The sequence below is a fragment of the Diospyros lotus genome, chromosome 2 (genome assembly GCF_014633365.1).
Source record: "Diospyros lotus cultivar Yz01 chromosome 2, ASM1463336v1, whole genome shotgun sequence".
In the NCBI taxonomy this organism is placed as follows: domain Eukaryota; kingdom Viridiplantae; phylum Streptophyta; class Magnoliopsida; order Ericales; family Ebenaceae; genus Diospyros; species Diospyros lotus.
In genome coordinates this window covers 3,608,569-3,627,358 of record NC_068339.1, presented here as the reverse complement: position 1 = coordinate 3,627,358, position 18,790 = coordinate 3,608,569, and the positions used below count along the sequence as shown (strand labels likewise).

Sequence of the window (18,790 nt, the reverse complement as noted above, 5' to 3'; positions counted from 1 at the left end):
AAGCAGGATGGCAGTGCTATATGAAACTAGAAGGGGAAAAGACAAAAACGGTTCCTAAAACAATTGTTTTTTTTTTCTTTCTTGGCTTAATAAAATGCAAAACAGTTGGTGTGGGAGGAAGTACTCGGCATTCAAAACACCTTAAACAGTGCAGTATGTCTACTGCATTATAACCATGCTAATGACTTGATAAAGAAGAACATGAAAATAGTTCAGTGGCTTTGTTAACTGTTATTCCACAGGAGAGGTTATTTAGTGAGCAAGAATGTAGTCCTAATACATGACTCCTTGGCAGCTTGATAACGTATGATATCTTAATGTGAAGCGAATTCTATCAAATATCAAGCAAGGGGTTTATCAATATGCTTCTTTTCCATTTCCGCTGTGGCATTACTGCCTCCTGTTCTTTTATACCTATACCATATAGAGCACACTAGAAAGTAGCCCAAATTTAGGACCCCAAGACCCGCAACCATGTAATAGAAATAGTCCAGCCTCCCTTTGTTAAGATCTTCCGGCAACCATTCTCCTCCATTTTTGTTCCCTTTGGTTGTACGGTGGACCATCGACACCAGGAACCCGCTTAGATAGCTCGATGCTGCCATGCCACAGAAGAAGAAAGACCCAGCGATGCTTCTCATGTTCTCTGGAAACTGCTTGTAGTAGAACTCCACTTGCCCAATGGCCATGAATGCCTCAGCGAGCCCAGCTAGGGAGAGCTGAGGGACCAACCATAGAGCCGACATGGAAGAAATGGCACCCCGATGTTTCTCGATACCTAGTGTTGGCTTAGTAAGTGCCAGAGTCCTCCGCTTCTCCTCAACCAAGCCAGCAACCAGTGATGTGAGTGCTGACAGGCCTATGCCGATGCCCATTCTTTGGAGTATCATGATGCCGCCTTCTCTCCCTGTGAGCCTTCGGAGTGCTGGGACCAATATTCGGTCGTAGATAGGTAACCAGAGAGTCATCGTCAGCATGTTGAATACGGGGTAAGTAGCAGCAGGGACTTTGAACTTGGTGCTTCCAAGTTGTCTGTTGGATTGAAGGGCTTGGAAGACAGCATAGGTTTGCTGTTGGGTTATAGCCACAAAGTACAATATGGCTGCAGCCCAGATAGGTATCACCCTTAAGACACATTTCACTTCTTCCACTTGCTGCATGCTGCAGAGCCGCCATGGACCGGCCGCTGATCCGTCTGGGTTGATCTGGTCATCCGGTGTGATTATAGCCGCCTTGTCTAAGAACCTGATAGCATTTTTCAATATGATTAATTTTGTTGTTCATAAGTGGAACTCTAAATCTGGAGATATACCATGTTGTTTGGCTTGTTTATACCATCACACGAGGATTAAACATCATATTTATTTTCTTTTGAAATAGCCATTTTATTTTTATGAGACAACATGAACCAATAGTGGGAAGTTAAAATTCCAATGCATTAAAAAAATGCAATGAATATTATTGGAACTATGAAATATTTCTGAGGTAGTGTAAGTTGTTTCAAATCTCGTTAGGAATGTCTAATATCATTTATTTTTACGCATCTTTTTGTCAAAGCTAGATTTTAGAGAATAAATAAAATCTAAAGTTTAAGAGAGAGAGAGAGAGAGAGAGTTTTACATGCTTGTAGGATCTCCCAATTTATAACATCTTGGGCTTTTGGTTTGATCATTCTGCTGGTCTGGTTAGCTTAAAATTGGAAATGATCCTGAATTGTTTCGGAAATACAAGGAGAACAAATATTGAAACAGCATGGAATGAAGTTTTGATCCTTGCTTTTGTCAATTAGTCTCATTCATCATATACTTTCAGATATTTGGAGTAACTTTGAATGTCAGCTGATTTCAAACTCAGATTGGTGTGGGCTTGTTGATAGTTAGGTATTACGACTCACAAAATGACAAGGGTTCTTGTCTGGCAAAAAAGTCTGGTTGATCCCACAAAATGATAATGGCTTTCGTCCTGGATTCACATGCACTTTCTCTGTCTCCCCCAACCCAAAAAAAAAGGTGAGACGTCAGGCAGTTTAGTCAGACCTAATAGTCATGGGGTTCTTGATGATGGAAGAGATTTGAGGGTAGAGAAAGATAGCACTCTGATGACAGTTTTGGGAAAATGTGCAATAGGGGCATTTATGGATGAGCGAAGAACTTTTATTTTTTTCTTTTTGAGAAGCATGGATTTTTGTTCCCTATTTAATTAAAAACAGATTTAGGTGATAACCTGATAGAAAACTAGAATAGTGTATCTGTAAATGTGAAAGAAATCAGAAGAAATCGAATTGCCCTGCTAGGTTGGTGGGAAAGCTGTACAGGTTGATAGCAAGAGAAACAAAAAAGAACGACAGAAAGGAAATGAAATCATGGGTGTTGTGTTTGAAAACATTTCCCAGATGAGTAGTTGAAATTTGAAGCCAATCCTCACTAGTTTCCTTGCAGCGTTTGCTCAATGAACTGCCTTGATGCCACACCAAAAAAAAAAAAAGACTTCTGTGAACACCAAACTGAATGTGAAAAAAACATCTAGCATGGACGATTTCTCTTTAGGATGAATGTCACTGGTGAAGTTATAGATTTTGTTGATTAGTGAATGCAAGTAAACACTGATTAGAACAAGTCAAGAGTTGATTGATTGATTACCTGAATTGTTGGGTGTAAGAAAGGTTGGTGTTGATAGAATTGGGGGGCACATAGTTGAAAAGGGAGAGCCATGGCTGCTCTGGTAGCTTCAATTTCCTTTTCTTAGCTGCAACGACTATGACTTGCATTATACTTGTTATAGGGCTACCCTCTGGCATCACTTTTACATATATTCTCGTCCCGGCAAAGAAGAGAACACAAGACACCAGCATGAAAACTGTAGGAATTGCCAGTCCTATAGCCCAACTCACATCAGATTGCACATAGACAACTAATGTGAGTGACACCATCATGGCAAATGTCAAGGTGAAGAAGTACCAGTTGAAGAAGCTGTCGATTCCTCTTTTTCCCGTTTCGGTTTTGGGGTTGAATTGGTCGGCTCCAAAGGCCAAGTTACATGGCCGGATGCCCCCGGCACCTGCCACCATTAGTCCAAAGCCTGCTAACAGAAATGCCAGCTGCCAGGCTGTTGGACCGATGCAGCTGCTGCTGTCTTCTGACGTGCAGCGGGGAGGATGCAGCCCCTTGATCACGGCCGTGAGGTCGATCAAGAGCAATCCCTGATGGCAGAAAACAGAAGAATTAGAATGCGGTTGTGATTCGTTGATTTCAGACGCAATGAAGTCTTATTTGAGGTCTATTAGTCCTTGTGAGAAACCAGAAAAGATGTAATTGAAGAAAATCCGAGCGTCTTGTAGCGACCGAAGTAGGTGTCGGAGAAGAAAGCTCCCAGCAAGGTAGCAAAATTGGTGGTGCCATTGAAGACATTGATGAGAGTTGTGGCTGTGATGCCTTTCATGTTGAAGACCGTGGTGAGATAGACCAGGAGATTGGATAAGGTGCCAATGGCTCCCAGCTTCTCAAAGGTTTCATTTCCTGAAATTTTCCCGGAAAGTTGACACAAGGCTGAGGATAAACAGTTGAAATTCTAGAAAACTAGACAAGTAAGATAGATTGCTGTGCCTCCTTACCTATGATGAAGGGCATGGCCTTCACTCCTCTGTAGTTGATCTCAGCCTCCGCATTTTTAACTTCATCTTCTTTCTTTTCCATGGCTTCTTTCTCCGCCTTCTCCATGGCTGCCCAGAAACAAATAACTCTCTCTACTCCTATATAAGTTGGAAGTGTTAACTGTCAAGATGGAGTGACCTCCCCAACGCAAAATCTCTCTCTCCCTCCCTCCGCGATTAATTTGTGTAATATCATAGTACTGCAACTACCACATGCAGTGCCCCCAGCCTTACCCCTTGAACGACCAGTTATAATAATGTAGAATAAAATATCTCAAGGCAGATTTATGTGTGAGCTGTGGGTTGAAGTTCAGGGCAGCTCATAATAAAATTTAAATTTTGAAGGTAAAAATTTTGATTTTTTTATAATAACTCAATCCAATTTCAATGCACCCCAGTTCGGTTCAATTTTTTTCAGTTCACCCCACCCTGAATTGTTGGATCTGCCTGTCTGACACCCCACGCTGAATTGTTGGATCTGCCTGTCTGACGACAACACACTTATATAGATGATATATCGATAAATTAATATATCAGAAAGAATAATGGAGACTGCTCTACGATTGACTCTTGCATTGGGTAGGGACAATCCGAAACAATATTTTCACACACCCAACGATCAGAATTATTTGTCTGTACCTGGTAGCCAGCACCTTTGAGCAGTTAGTGCGTTATCTCTCGTAACGTTTAGCGGTTTTAGTTAGTGGTGAAGCGAGAGGCTTGCGTGGTGGACAGAACTCCTAAAGTGGAAATCAAGAGTGAGGGCCAAACTTTCCCAGAAAAATGAAGCGAAAGGAGTCATGAAGGGTGCTTTGCTAGATCAGGCATCCACGTCCTTGTTAAGAGCGGAACTCTGGGCTGCTTTTTAATGCCATAAGCAGATGGTGGAATCAAAACTTTCCCTTGGAAAGCACTCAAGGGTTTACTGGTGGACAAGCGCCTTCTGCATGAACTATCTGCTTTGCTCACCAGGGTTTCATTTCGCAACTGCCCACATCATAAGTTTCTAGTCAATGTTTGTCATGATTGAAGATTTAGAATTTATACGAACGAGGTAACATATTGAGATTAAGATTCATGATTGTAATTGTCAAGTTGGTCATGATTGAAGATCTAGAATTTATAATAATGAATGACGTAACGTATTGAGATTAAGATTTGTGATTATAATTGATTTGACATTCTCAAAAATCTTATGAGAGAGGACATTGGGTGGGCTAAGGTGAGTTTGAGTAGAGAATAAGTGATTAACAAAATAGAACTAGAATAATGGTTGAAGCCTGGCCCAATCCAGGGTCTGGGCCAGGCCCACTGCTAGTTTCCTGAATTCACCTACAAAAAATTAAGGCCATTTGATAAAAAAAAATTTGAAATATGAGAATATTACAATTAATATTATTTTAAGCTCACTCCCTTGGTTTGAAATGAAATTTATTTGATAAAATTAATTCTTATTATTTTTTTAAAAGAAAGTCTTAAGATCAGTGTTTTTATAAAGTATATAATGTTAGATGATGAAATACCAACATATTAAAATATGAGAATATTACAATGAATATGTGGTGCAGAAATAAATAAAATAAAAAATAAATCAATCACCAATTAAAATAATTTAAAATCCCAATATCATTTAAATAATTTTTTTTTACCATAATAAAGGGACAATTATTTTAAATTAGATAGGGTACCCCTCTACTTTCTCAAAATTATAAAAAGGGAATTTTTAAAAATATCACAATAATAATTTTATATTTCAAAGAAGTATTCTTTGATCTCCATTTATTTGTGAAAAATTATGAATAGAATGTGTCTAATTTCACTGGGATTTTAATTACTTGTGAAACCACTGGATCAATTCCCATAATTTTCTCTTTCAACATTGTAATTATTACTCAATGAATCTCTCTGCAATGCACTAATGAGCCAGGATCCCATGCGGCACGCTCCAAGGTATTTACATCTGCAACATCAGAAAATAATCAGTAGAACAATAATAATAATAATAATATTATATATTATGGTAATTAATGTAATATTATAGTTTAATAATAATATATATCAGGCATTAATGCTGTCAATATGTGGCGGTTAGCATGGTAAGGCGGCGGGCCCCAGCCAAAGCCTCCTTGATGTATGGTTGATGGCCACAGTGCATACAACAACCGCGGTGTATGTTAGCCTGCCCCCCACACCCACAATGCAATCTTCAAAATCTATTGGTGGTACGCTCAGACTCCGACTCGGGCAGTGCAAGCTTTCAACTTTTTCCCATAAAAAGGCCAAACCGCCGTACCCTCCTTGACGTCAACGCGATCGCCCCACTCTCCATTCATGTCTGGACACCTGTCAAATAAACGCTTCATGGTGCCACGTGTCACATGAAATGGGGCGAGTGCTGTGTTCTGCCGTTACACGCGAGTGGTGTAGTACAGCTTCTTCTTTTTGAACTTCACTGGACAACGGCTATTTCTTTGTGCACAACTTTCAATACGCTTTCAAAGCCTCCTAGCTTTCGTTAAACTCATCTCTCTCTCTCTCTCTCTCTCTCTCTCTCTCTCTCTCTTCGTGCTTGGAACTAATTATTAGAAATTTCGTTGTAAGCATTTCAATGATCGCAATGAACCCCACCATTATCTTCACTATTTCACCGCACTTTATCTTTCTCTGTGAAGTCTGTCTCAAACTTACCTGACTCCAGAGAGAGAGAGAGAGAGAATTTTGAAGCAGAATGACTATGGTGATTTTGGTCTTCTCTGCAATTGTTGGGGCAACCCTTTTGAGCCATCTCTCTCTTGCCCTCACTCCAGATGGTATCCTATCTTCCATGCCGCATTTTGGGTTTTCTGGGTTTCTTTCTTTCTATTTTGATATTTTTGGGATTTACGATGTTTGTGGCCGTGATGTTTGGTTTTAGGTTTTGCATTGTTGGAATTTAAAAGCACTCTGAATGACACTAACAACACTCTCAGTGGCTGGAGGGATACGGATGAATCTCCATGCAACTGGACTGGTGTCTCTTGCAATCCCCAAGACCAAAGGGTTACCTCTATGTATGGATTCATTCCCCTTTTTCATTACCCACGTTTTCCCCCTTTTCTCTCTTTTCCGAATGCACATTCCTGAGATTGACTTAGATCTTGATTTGGGTTCTGAAGAAACTTGCCCTACATGCAACTGGGAGGCATTATTTCTCCAAGCATTGGTAAACTCAGTAGGTTACAAAGACTGTAAGTCCCAACACCCTCAATATTTTGAAACAATCTGTGATGCTACCGTGCCCATTGTTCTTCTGATTTATGGTTTTCAACCACAGGGCACTTCACCAGAACAGCTTGCATGGTGTTATTCCACACGAAATTAGTAATTGTGCTGAACTCAGAGCGCTGTGAGTGAACATACATTTCTTTTATTTACAGAAAAAAAAAAAATACATTTCTCTTCCCCTTTAGTGTGCATTGATTGATTGGATATTTAACATATTTGTATTTTGAATTGCTTATGTTATTGCTAAAAGTAAGTAACGTACATTATGTACTATCTCTAGGTACTTGAGAGCTAATTATCTCCAAGGGGGTGTACCAGCAGATATTGGGAATATTTCTTCACTTACCATTTTGTAAGACTTCACTCTTGCTTCTCCTTTCTGACGAAACGCCTAAATTGGACACATATTGGTATTGCTGCCATAAATTTTGCCAGCTGTGGTTTCTAAACATTTTAAAATTTCCAAGGTTAATAGATATTCATTGCAGGGATTTGTCCAGCAATTCGCTTAAGGGTGCCATACCTTCATCTCTTGGCCGTCTAACACACCTTCGCAGTTTGTAAGTTCGGCTACGGTAGTGTAATGTTGATGTTTATGCTTTATTTGTCCCAAATAAATTTCGGTACTAATAGGATAGTGCAATGCAATATATTTCAGGAACTTGTCCGCGAACTTCTTATCTGGTGAAATCCCTGATTTTGGAGTTCTTAGCACTTTTGGAAACAATTCGTAAGTCCTCTTGCCATTACTACCACTTTGTCTTTTCCAGATCAATCATCTTATGCTTAAGATGCTATAGCCTGCTGGGATGCTACTTCTGAGAAACAAAATTAGATGTTTTTGGTTTAATTTCTCTGGTTTGGACTTCATATAAGAAATCTGAACTGAATTTTGACATTTAACTTGTTGAGCAAGAACTATTGTGCTCTTGTCAGGCACTTGCAATCGAATATGAGCCTTGAATTGGCATCTGTGTCAAACTCAAACATGATAGGAGCGTTTAAGCCATTGAGGAATAACTATGGGGCACTTGTGAAGAACTTGCAATTGAACACTTATAGATCTTTCTATGTCTGTCGACTTGTGTAAAACATGATATAACCCTTGAATTGCTGCTTTACTGAATTATTGAGCACCTTTATGAATTTAAACAGTTAAAATGCATGATTGATCAATAGTTTCATTAATGGCACCCTGCCTAGTGAATATGTTGCTCATGGCTAAAAGGTCTTGGGCGTGATCCATGCTAAATTTCCCCAAATCTACCAGATATTGTTTTTTTCTTTGTGTGTTTTTTGGGTGTATGGGTGGTGAGGAGTGAGGATCATGGGACTGTTACATTTAGGCACAAATTTCTGAAATCAAGCCTACCATTTCTGTTGTAGAAGGAATTATGTTTGCGGCTAAACTCCCTTTTAACACCCCTTTATTAAACACACAAGTCATGAAATGAAATGAGCAGAAGCAAGACTTAGGTCTTTTCAATGATTTTGAACTTGCCTTTGTGCGGGCAAACTATTGAAGATATGCCACACCTTGGGTAATGGTTACAAACACTGGCCCTAAAATGAGCAAAATTTTGACTTCAAGCATTATTCATATAGTTCCCAGAAAATTCTTTGTACTGGGTGATAAGGTAAAAATATCATTTGGGGTCATCTTGAACTTGGTTGTGTGTGTTTCTTTGTTGAGTAGCTGTCATTGCGTTCCACATGAGAATGGTTAAAATGGGAGAGTATTTAAAGTATAGTGATAGCATTGACCTATAATAGTAGTAGTTATGATCTAGACTTGAAGGTGTGGCCACTTCTCTTTCAGCTGTTATATCCTGATGTGAATGTAAGGGCCTGTTTGATTTTATTGCCATTCCACTTCTCTTGGGGGGTTGTGCCCAATTCTCTTCCTGTTTGCAAAGGGCATTACGAACTGTCGAGAAAGGTTGATAAATAAAAGGTAGAAAGATATATGTGTGCCATGTGAGAAGAGTTATTTTGTAGGGGATCTTTGTCACATTGTTGCTAATTTTTAAATTAATTTGTTTCAGTTTGATAAATGTGTTGAAGTATGTTTTAGAAAAACCAGTAAACTATATTTTGTTCCTTACTGTTCATTTTGGTGACTTCTAATCAGTATCACATTTTCTCATTACATTCCTCACCTGTTCTTAGACGTTTTGCTCATGTGTAGATTTACTGGCAATTTAGACCTTTGCGGTCGACAAGTAAACAAACCATGTAGAACATCACTAGGATTCCCTGCAGTGCTACCACATGCAGAAAGTGATGAAGCTGCTGGTAATTTGTTGGTCCAATCTTTTTGACAGTTATTATTAGAGAGCTCTCATTGTATTTTTTAACTATTAATGATGGATTGTGGTTTGGTGTTATTTCCACAGTACCTAAGAAGCACTCATCTCACTATATAAAAGGATTGCTAATTGGTTTAATGTCTATAATGGGTCTTCTGCTCATCTTGCTCCTTGTATTCCTATGGATTTGGTTGCTATCAAAGAAGGAAAGGGCTGCTAAGAGATATACAGAAGTCAAGAAACAAGTTCATCGAGAAACAAGTCAGGCAGATGCTTCTAAAAGTTTATGTTCCATTGTTTTTATTTTTAGCCAAGTTCCCAACCTTGTGATATTTTTCTAGGTGCAAAACTCATCACTTTCCATGGAGATCTTCCCTATCCATCATGCGAGATCATAGAAAAGCTTGAAACACTCGATGAGGAGGATGTTGTGGGATCTGGCGGATTTGGTACTGTCTACCGGATGGTCATGAATGATTGTGGTACTTTTGCAGTTAAAAAGATTGATCGGAGCCGTGAAGGATCAGATCAAGTTTTTGAGAGAGAGTTAGAGATCTTAGGTAGCATCAAGCACATAAATCTTGTCAATTTGAGAGGGTACTGCAGGCTCCCTTCTGCGAAGCTTCTTATATATGATTATGTTGCCATGGGGAGCTTGGACGATCACTTGCATGGTATGTTAACCCGTAGAAGTTCTCTCTGGTTTAAAAAATGTTTGATATCAATTTCCCTATGTCTTCTAGCCTTTTGAGTAGGTTAGGCTCTCAAATAGCTGCAAGTTCAAGAACTGGTTAATAAAAGAGGAAAAAGATTTAGGTTCTAGAATGATCCAATTTCTGAAACAAAACTCAATGTTATTTTTGCTGTAGACTTGCATTGGAAAGAAACTCATTCATACAAGAAATGTAAATTCTCTCACTTGGTTCTGTCATCTGTTGATGAGAACATAAGATTTATTCGAGTCATTATCAGCTACTTTAGTAAGCTTTGTGGGTCACGCAAGTGATTATGAAAGAATTCATGAATAATTAGTTTTGTCATTGGCTTTGGCCCTTGATGACATGTCATTTTGCTGATGCCATTCTCCCTTTTTATTATTATTAGAGCATGAAGAAAAACAACCCTTGAACTGGAACACTCGGCTAAAGATTGCACTCGGTTCTGCAAGGGGTTTGGCATACTTGCACCATGACTGTTCTCCAAGGATAGTTCATCGTGATATAAAGTCCAGCAATATTTTGCTTGATGAAAACCTAGAACCTTGCGTGTCAGACTTTGGCCTTGCCAAACTTTTAGTAGATGAGGATGCTCATGTTACAACTGTGGTTGCTGGTACTTTCGGTTATTTAGCTCCAGGTATGTTTTACGCTCTAGGCTCTCATAATATAAAGCGCGTCTTCATTGGTTCATCATCTGGGTTCTCTGTTGGATGCATTGGCGAATTTAGTCATGTGTCGCGCCAGTTTCTCTTAATGAGACACGTGTGCTAATTGATGTGTGGATATATACAGATTTGTTTTCTGTTTTGTGAGACACGGTTCATTTCTCCTGTCCTGGATCAGCCTTCGTAGTTTGATTCAACAGCTAGAGCTTTTCTATTTTATTACTTTGTTTGCTTGCTCGAACTGAAATGATACATGTTGTTACTTCACTTGCATCTTGGAAACAGAATATCTGCAAAGTGGAAGAGCCACCGAGAAGTCAGATGTGTACAGCTTTGGAGTTCTCTTGCTAGAAATTGTAACTGGGAAGAGACCAACCGATCCTTGTTTTGTAAAACACGGCCTCAATGTGGTTGGTTGGGTACGCCGCCTTATTTACCATCATTACACATCAATATATAATGTGACAAGAAGCATTCATTCAACACACTCACAAACACAAACCGTTTGATTCACAGATGAACACCCTGCTAAGAGAGAACAGAATGGAGGATGTGGTGGACAGGAGGTGCACCGACGCAGATGCAGACACCGTAGAAGCAGTGATAGAGATAGCGGCGAGGTGCACGGATGCAAACCCGGATGACAGGCCAACGATGCAGCAGGTGCTGCAGTTGTTGGAGCAAGAAGTCATGTCGCCTTGCCCGAGCGAGTTCTACGAGTCCCATTCCGACTATTGTTGATCTTGGTCTGGTTTGGTTTTTTGGTGGCTTCTCGAGCCCCTTTTCTTTGGGGGGCCTGTAAATTGGTATTCTCCTGCGAAATATATGATGTGCATGTTGCCTTGCACTTCCTTTCTTTCTCTAGAGGTCTTCTGGTGTGGAGGAATGAGGAATCTGTCTGTCTGTCTGCCTGCCTGCCTTCATTTGGATCTGTTGGCATGCAGAAGTGGAACATTGATTGTTTGCCAACTGAGATAAAAATGTTATCTTTGTTGCTGTTCATGTTGATGTTGTTATCAATGGGAAATAGCATTATTTTCTTGTATTTTCTCCCTCACCATTCGCTGTGTGCTCTCTTAGAGTTAACCCAAAAATTTCCTTGTATTTTGTTTTTATTATTATTGTTAAGGTATTGTCATAAACTATGTAAATTAAAATTAATTTAATCATATCTCAAAATTAAACATGAGTCAAACCCATTGCAATGCCCGCATGGATGGGAGGACGAAGATAAAAAAAAATTAGGAACTTGTAAACAACAATTGAAGAGGTACTTCTTTTTCTGTTGACTTTGTGGACAGCTTTGTTATTGCCATTGGTAGCCCTTTGTTTGTGTTCGTTCTATTGGTGATGGCGGCTTAGGCTTTGGGAGGTAGAACGCAAGTGATACAATTCTGAGGATCTAATTTCATGTGACTGACAATTGAATGTTAGGCAAATTACGTTAGGTACGCAAGTGGTGGCTCTATCTATCTATGGTCCCCGGATTCTCTTCTCTTGTCCGAGTCGACGTGACATCAACATACGATGGAGTGCCCCCACCAACAATGTTTTTGGCGTGCTAACTGATAAAAGAGGTCAAACAAAAACAAATTAGCTTTCGGGCCAACAAGTGAGGCGTTCGTGATGGGATATTACTTAATTACTTAAAAAAGGGTGGTTAAAAATAAATTTATTATTTTTTTTTCAAAAATAAAAAAGGATATTCGCAACCCGTAGAAAAATAAATCACTCGCCGTAAGTACTCGGTCGCTCACTATATCAAATCTTGGAAAGTTCTGCATATTAGCTTTCACCGTGGAGATCGATCATCAAGAATGGCAGAATCCAGCGCTGCTCCGTCCATGAAGAAGCTGCAAGGCAAAGTCGCCATAGTCACTGGCGGCGCTAGCGGCATCGGCGAGACTACCGCTCATCTCTTCGCCGAGCACGGCGCACGCGCGGTAGTGATCGCCGACATCCAGGACAAGAAAGGCCAAAGCGTGGCCGCCGCTATCGGATCGGAGATCTCCGCCTACTTCCACTGCGACGTCACCGACGAGGAGCAGGTCAAATCATTGGTGGACTGGACTGTCGCCACCTACGGCCAGCTGGACATCATGTTCAGCAACGCCGGGATCGCGAGCAGGTTGGAACAGTCGATCTTGGATCTCGACTTCTCAGAATTCGATCGCTTGTTCGCCGTCAACGCTCGGGGCGTGGCGGCGTGCGTGAAGGAGGCGGCCCGTGCAATGGTGGAGCGGCGCGTGAAGGGGAGCATTGTGTGCACGGCGAGCGTGAACGCTAGGAAGGGGGCGCTGGCGACGGACTACGTGATGTCGAAGCACGCGGTGCTGGGGCTGGTGCGGGCGGCGGGGAAGCAGCTAGGGCAGCATGGCATAAGAGTGAACGCGGTGTCGCCGTTCGTAGTGGCGACTCCGTTGATGTGCGAATTGCACGGGAAGAGGACTTACGAGGAGGAGGTAGAGAGGACTTACGAGCCGTTGATTCCGCTGAAAGGAGCGGCCCTGAAAGCGAAGAATGTGGCGGATGCGGTGCTGTTCCTGGCTTCCGACGACTCTGCGCTCATCACTGGCCAGGACATCGTCATCGACGGAGGCTTGTTAGCTTGAACGAAATAAGATGGAAATGTTTTGAGTTCATATTTTCGTGTTTTCAAAATTTGTTAACCTTTTCAAAATTATCTTTTGTTGTCAAAACTAAAAAAAAAAAAATGCATTTTCATTACTTTCTGGATTTTCTAAATTCAAGAAGTTAGTCATAGTGAAAAATTCAGTCAATCCAACTCAAATTAAATTCAATTCTAAAAATTTTTATATTTTGAAACTTGTAACACTTAAAAAAGTATTAAATTAATTATATAATATTATATATGGATATTTAGAAATGATATGTTGCAGGGTAGGGGTGTATCTACTTCAAAAGATAAATTCCTCATCTTTTAAGGGCTCCTCCCCTCCAGCTCACACATGGGGAGAGAAAGTTAGTCACGAAACTCAGCGGCCAAAATCCTACACGGAACCTCCCACCAACTATATAGCACTGACCCATCTACTTCAAAAAGGTGAATTCCTGTCCCTCCCCGCCGCCCCACAGAGGTTAGTCACGGAATCAAGTGCCCAAGGATCCTACACGAACCTCCCACCGACTGTATAACACCGACCCATCTACTTCTTTGTATTTGTCGTCGTTCTGGACCAGATCCACATTAAATGGCTCTATCAATTCCGCCCGTCGGAAAGCTCCAAGGGAAAGTCGCCATCGTCACTGGCGGAGCCAGCGGCATCGGCGAGGCCACCGTCCGCCTCTTCGCCAAACACGGCGCTCGTGCGGTCGTCATCGCCGACATCATGGACGACAAGGGCCAGAAGCTCGCCGAAGCCATCGGCTCAAGCCAAAGCCCCTGCGCCTACCGCCGCTGCGACGTCACCGACGAGGACCAGGTCAAAGCCGCCGTGGTGTGGACGCTCACGACCTACGGCCAGCTTGACGTCATATTCTGCAACGCCGGCATCGTGAGCCCCTCCGGCCAGACTTTGCTGGAGCTCGACTTCCCCGAGTTCGACCGGCTCATGGCGGTGAACGCTCGCGGCGTGGCGGCGTGCGTGAAGCACGCGGCCCGTGCCATGGTGGAGCGGCGCGTGAGGGGTAGTATAGTGTGTACGGCGAGCGTGGTGGCCAGCAAGGGCGGATGGAAGCACACGGACTACATCATGTCGAAGCACGCAGTTCTGGCGCTGGTCCGGGCGGCGAGCCAGCAGCTTGGCGTGCATGGGATTCGGGTGAACTGTGTTTCTCCGTTCGTGGTGGCAACGCCGCTGATGTGTGATTTCATGGGGATGAAGGCGGAGGAGCTGGAGGAGATGTACGCGCCGTATACTTCATTGAGAGGGACGCCATTGAGGCCCGGAGATATCGCCGATGCGGTGCTCTTTCTGGCTTCGGACGAGTCGCGATTCGTGTCTGGCCACGACCTCAAGGTGGACGGCGGGTTCGAGACTTGGTGATCGGTAAATATTTAAGATTGATGATAGGTTAGTTTGGTGGAAATGAATACTGTTTTTCAAAATAAAATTGGCCTCTGGTTCCTCTGCCTTTGTATCCGGCATATTCTTCTTCATCATCCGTCTTTCTTGTTCTTCGCCATCTCCGGCATTGGCTCGCCGGGATGAGAGGAACGCCGCTGACAGAAGGGGAAACATGAAAATAAGAATTAATTTTGGTAACATTGATTAAATAATTATCTTTTATTTTATACTGACTATCGATACTCTTCTCATATATATCCAACGTCAAGACAAATTTTAATAATTTTGTTAAAAAAAAAAAAGAGACAAACTTTAATTAGAATAAAACTTTTAATACCAGAGTATATGCTTAAAGGAGATGAAGCATGGCTGCAAGTACGTAAAAGATAATTTGATGTCCAATAAATTTTATAAAAATTATAAATCACTATTAATTAATATATATAAAAAATAACCAACCTCTTATGAGGCTAAGCCAACCATATGTTAGTTTAAGTGTCCTTCAAGGAGGGTCAGACTTCATATGGTGCCCACCGAAACCAACCTCAAATGAGGCCACCTATCTCTTTGTTCATATTTTGGTTGCCTTGTAAAATTTATGATTTGACCCATTGATTATGTAGCTTCATTTGACATAGGCTAAAGACACATGCAACCCTTCAGCTTTCTCCGTTTAATCGATTGCCCCCCTCAAATGGATTGTCCCTGAATTTGAGGGGACCTATTGACCCCTCAAGTTTCAATTTGGGAGCCATTAAATACCTCAAAATATACATTACTTCAATTTGGGAGCTATTAGATACCTCAAAATGTGCATGGCATGCATTACTTCAATTTAGTATTAAACTAGTGTATCACTGTGCGATGCACGATATTGTAAGAAAAAAAATAATTATTAAAGTGTAAGTTACATAATTTAGTAGTTATAAAAAATGAATATCAAAATAAAGAACTAGAAAATAAATAAAATAATCATATTGCAATCATGAGAAATGAACAAACATACAACAAAATTAGTTATTCAATTATTCTAGAATATGTATGCCTATTTTTGTTTGACCTTTTTTTATTTTTTGATATTTTTTTATACTTTTATTATAGTTTTTCTATTAACACATATGTATGTCTTTAACAAAATATTATATCCAACATCTATAGTATTCGTGACTTGTTAGAGTGAGGTTAACGTCTACCATTTTTAATACACTATTTTCACTTTGATGCACGAAACACTAAAAATGTGACATGTCTTATTCTAAACTTTCAGTAGCAAAATAGTTGATTACTTAGTATAAATGGTGATTTCTCGATCCGTTTTATTAATTATTTGATTGAAGATGTTTCTCGTTCGTTATAATTTCAATATTGTGTATGTTATTAAACTATAGCTCAATTATGATAAATTCTTGTGCAATACGCTGAAAAGAATAATTTGTGCAGTGAAAAAAAAAAGAATACAGGTAAGAATGTATTTATGAACGTTAAACACCCACTATAAATTAGTAGACTAAAAAAAAATATAAATAAATAGAAGTGAAAGAACATAAAAAATGAGCAAATACATAAGTGTGAATCAGTAAAAAAAAAAAAAAAAAGAAAAAAACCTAAATAATAAAAGAAAACAAAAAACATGTAGATAAAAAAAATTGCCTAGATATAAATCCAACAACAACCAAAATGAAACCAATCAGATAAATTTTTTTCAATTATTCTCGTTCTTGATCATCGATCGAATCTTCTTAGTTGCATTAGTCAATAAATCGCCAAAGAGAGCCTTTTTGACAAAACACCCTTCATAATTTTTTAATGTATCTATAACTCACGACCTGACTTCAGCGACGTAGTAACCTCATCATTAGATTAAGAAATCTAGAATATAATGTCATTAATTAGTACTTACGTGATACATATTAGAAACCCCCAAACTTATTTTACAAATATAAATATTAAATTCTAAAAATTGATTAAGCATATTTTTCTTCTCAATTTCGATCTTTTCAATATTTCAATAAAGATCAGACTCTTACTGTTAAGAAATATGAGTATAAAACATTAGAACATGTTTTAGCACGTAATCATTCCAAACACATTACAAACCTTAAACACTATACTAACTTGACTTGCTTTTAGCATACACGTGTACTTAGAGATCAAATTAAGGTTAATTACCAACTTCATCACACTAAAAACTTCACTACGTTTGTAAATAAAGTTAAAAAATAAAATTATAACATTTAAGTTATATATAAAATTATAACATTTAAAATTATAAAAAATAAATTTAAATTAATTAAGCTATATATAAAATAAAGATAATTTAAATAATCAATTAATTATATAAATGATAATAATCAAATTTTTAAATTTGATTATCCATATATGACTTCACATATTCCTCCTATAAATCAATTACCACATTTAAGACACGTCACATTTTTAAGAAAAAAAAATAATGTTAAAAAATAAAATTATAACATTTAAGTTATATATAAAATTATAACATTTAAAATTATAAAAAAATAAATTTAAATTAATAAAATTATATATATAAAATAAAAATAATTTAAATAATCAATTAATTATAAAAATTAAAATAATCAAATTTTCAAAATTGATTATCTATATATGATTTCACATCTTCTTCCTGATAATTAATTACCACATTTAAGTCAAAATTTTTAGAAAGTAACAAAAAAAAAACTATTAATTAAAAAACTTAGGTTGCGTTTTTTTTACTGTTTTCAAGTCATTTTTTATTTTTTATTTTCTACAATAATAAAAACGTGTTCTTTTTATTATTTTTAAAAATCTATTTTTGAAAATAAAAAAAAATTATAAAAAAAACTCAAAAGAACAAAAAGTTATTTTGAGTTCATCCAAAATAAACTGTAAATTCAAAATATATTTATTTATTTATTCATATGTTATTATTATAATTAGAAAAATATTACAAAATTCATTAACTTTAAAAAATATATATATTTTTAATAATATATTAATATTAAATATTTTCAATTTACTGAATAATCAAATTTATTGAATAAAATATTATTAAAAAATTATTTTCAAAATTTTAAAAAGAACCCGTTTTTTAATTTTCTATTTTAAGAAATAATTTTTTAAAATGACAAAAAGAACATGTTTTTAATTTTCTAAAAATAGACTATCAAAACAAAAACTAAAAATTAATTCAAAAAAATTAAGCTGTTATATAAAATCTGTTCACATTGATATAACTTTACATATTGATTATCCATACTTGAGTAAAATTTTTAAGAAAACAACAAAAAAAAAAGTTAAAAAATAAAATTATAATATTTAAGCTATATATAAAATTATAATATTTAAAATTATAAAAAAATATATTTAAATTAATTAAACTATATATAAAAAAAATAAAAATAATTTAAATAATCAATTAATTATATAAATGATAATAATCAAAATTTTAAAATTAATTATCCATATGTGACTTCACATATTCCTCCTGCCAATAATAAAAATATAAAATATAATAAATTTTTTAAAAGAAATATGACAACATATGATAAATATAAATAGCCTATATAAAATATTTTTTATTTAAAATTATAAAAAATAAATTTAAATTAATTAAACAATATATATAAAAAATAAACATAATTTAAATAATTAATTAATTATATAAATGATAATAATCAAATTTTTAAAATTAATTATCCATATATGACTTTACATATTTCTCCTTATGATAATAAAAATATAAAACATAATAAATTTTTAAAAAGAAATATGAGAACTTATGATAAATATAAATAACCTATACAAAATATTAATTTTGTCAAAATAATTTAAACGACTTATTTAAAAAACTAAATTTAAATTAATTAACTAACATATATAAAATTAAGATAATTTAAATAAATAATTAATTATATAAATTATAATAATCAAAATTTCAAAATTGATTATCTATATGTGATTTCACATCTTCTCCACATTTAAGATAGGTCAAAATTTTTTGAATGTAATAACAAAAATAAAGTTAAAAAATAACTATTAATTGGAAAACTTAATACTATGACGACTTTCAAAACATTAAATTGTTACACAAAACTTGTTCACATTAACAAACCAGAAACATAATTAAAATTAATTGGTTGAAAACCAAAAACAC

At 37.2% G+C, this 18,790-nt stretch overlaps 4 protein-coding genes across 5 annotated transcripts; 3 read left to right on the top strand and 1 right to left on the bottom strand.

Annotated features, from left to right (window-relative positions):
• Positions 1–96: 96 nt before the first annotated feature.
• LOC127793802 (protein NRT1/ PTR FAMILY 2.11-like) lies at positions 97–4,116 on the bottom strand. Of its 2 annotated transcripts, XM_052324534.1 has the most exons (4): positions 3,611–4,116; positions 3,298–3,515; positions 2,640–3,199; positions 99–1,245 (listed from the first exon to the last, which is right to left on the bottom strand). In XM_052324534.1, exons 1-4 carry the CDS (start codon positions 3,714–3,716, stop codon positions 342–344), a joined length of 1,788 nt encoding a protein of 595 aa, XP_052180494.1. In that variant the 5' UTR covers positions 3,717–4,116; the 3' UTR covers positions 99–341. The 2 variants fall into 2 exon arrangements, with proteins under 2 accessions (XP_052180495.1, XP_052180494.1); XM_052324535.1 differs by lacking the exon at positions 3,611–4,116 and having other exon boundaries at positions 97–1,245; positions 3,342–3,478.
• Positions 4,117–6,164: 2,048 nt separating this feature from the next.
• Positions 6,165–11,666, top strand: LOC127795413 (LRR receptor-like serine/threonine-protein kinase FEI 1). The gene is made up of 13 exons (XM_052327073.1): positions 6,165–6,459; positions 6,564–6,699; positions 6,805–6,876; positions 6,963–7,034; positions 7,194–7,265; positions 7,402–7,473; positions 7,572–7,643; positions 9,102–9,208; positions 9,310–9,483; positions 9,564–9,896; positions 10,327–10,578; positions 10,892–11,025; positions 11,123–11,666. Exons 1-13 carry the CDS (start codon positions 6,378–6,380, stop codon positions 11,345–11,347), a joined length of 1,803 nt encoding a protein of 600 aa, XP_052183033.1. The 5' UTR covers positions 6,165–6,377; the 3' UTR covers positions 11,348–11,666.
• Positions 11,667–12,347: 681 nt separating this feature from the next.
• LOC127795415 ((-)-isopiperitenol/(-)-carveol dehydrogenase, mitochondrial-like) lies at positions 12,348–13,333 on the top strand. The gene has a single exon (XM_052327076.1). It carries the CDS (start codon positions 12,424–12,426, stop codon positions 13,216–13,218), a length of 795 nt encoding a protein of 264 aa, XP_052183036.1. The 5' UTR covers positions 12,348–12,423; the 3' UTR covers positions 13,219–13,333.
• Positions 13,334–13,483: 150 nt separating this feature from the next.
• LOC127795414 ((-)-isopiperitenol/(-)-carveol dehydrogenase, mitochondrial-like) lies at positions 13,484–14,709 on the top strand. Its single transcript, XM_052327075.1, has one exon. The coding sequence runs from the start codon at positions 13,819–13,821 to the stop codon at positions 14,611–14,613; it is 795 nt and encodes a 264-aa protein (XP_052183035.1). The 5' UTR covers positions 13,484–13,818; the 3' UTR covers positions 14,614–14,709.
• The last annotated feature ends 4,081 nt before the right edge of the window (positions 14,710–18,790 follow it).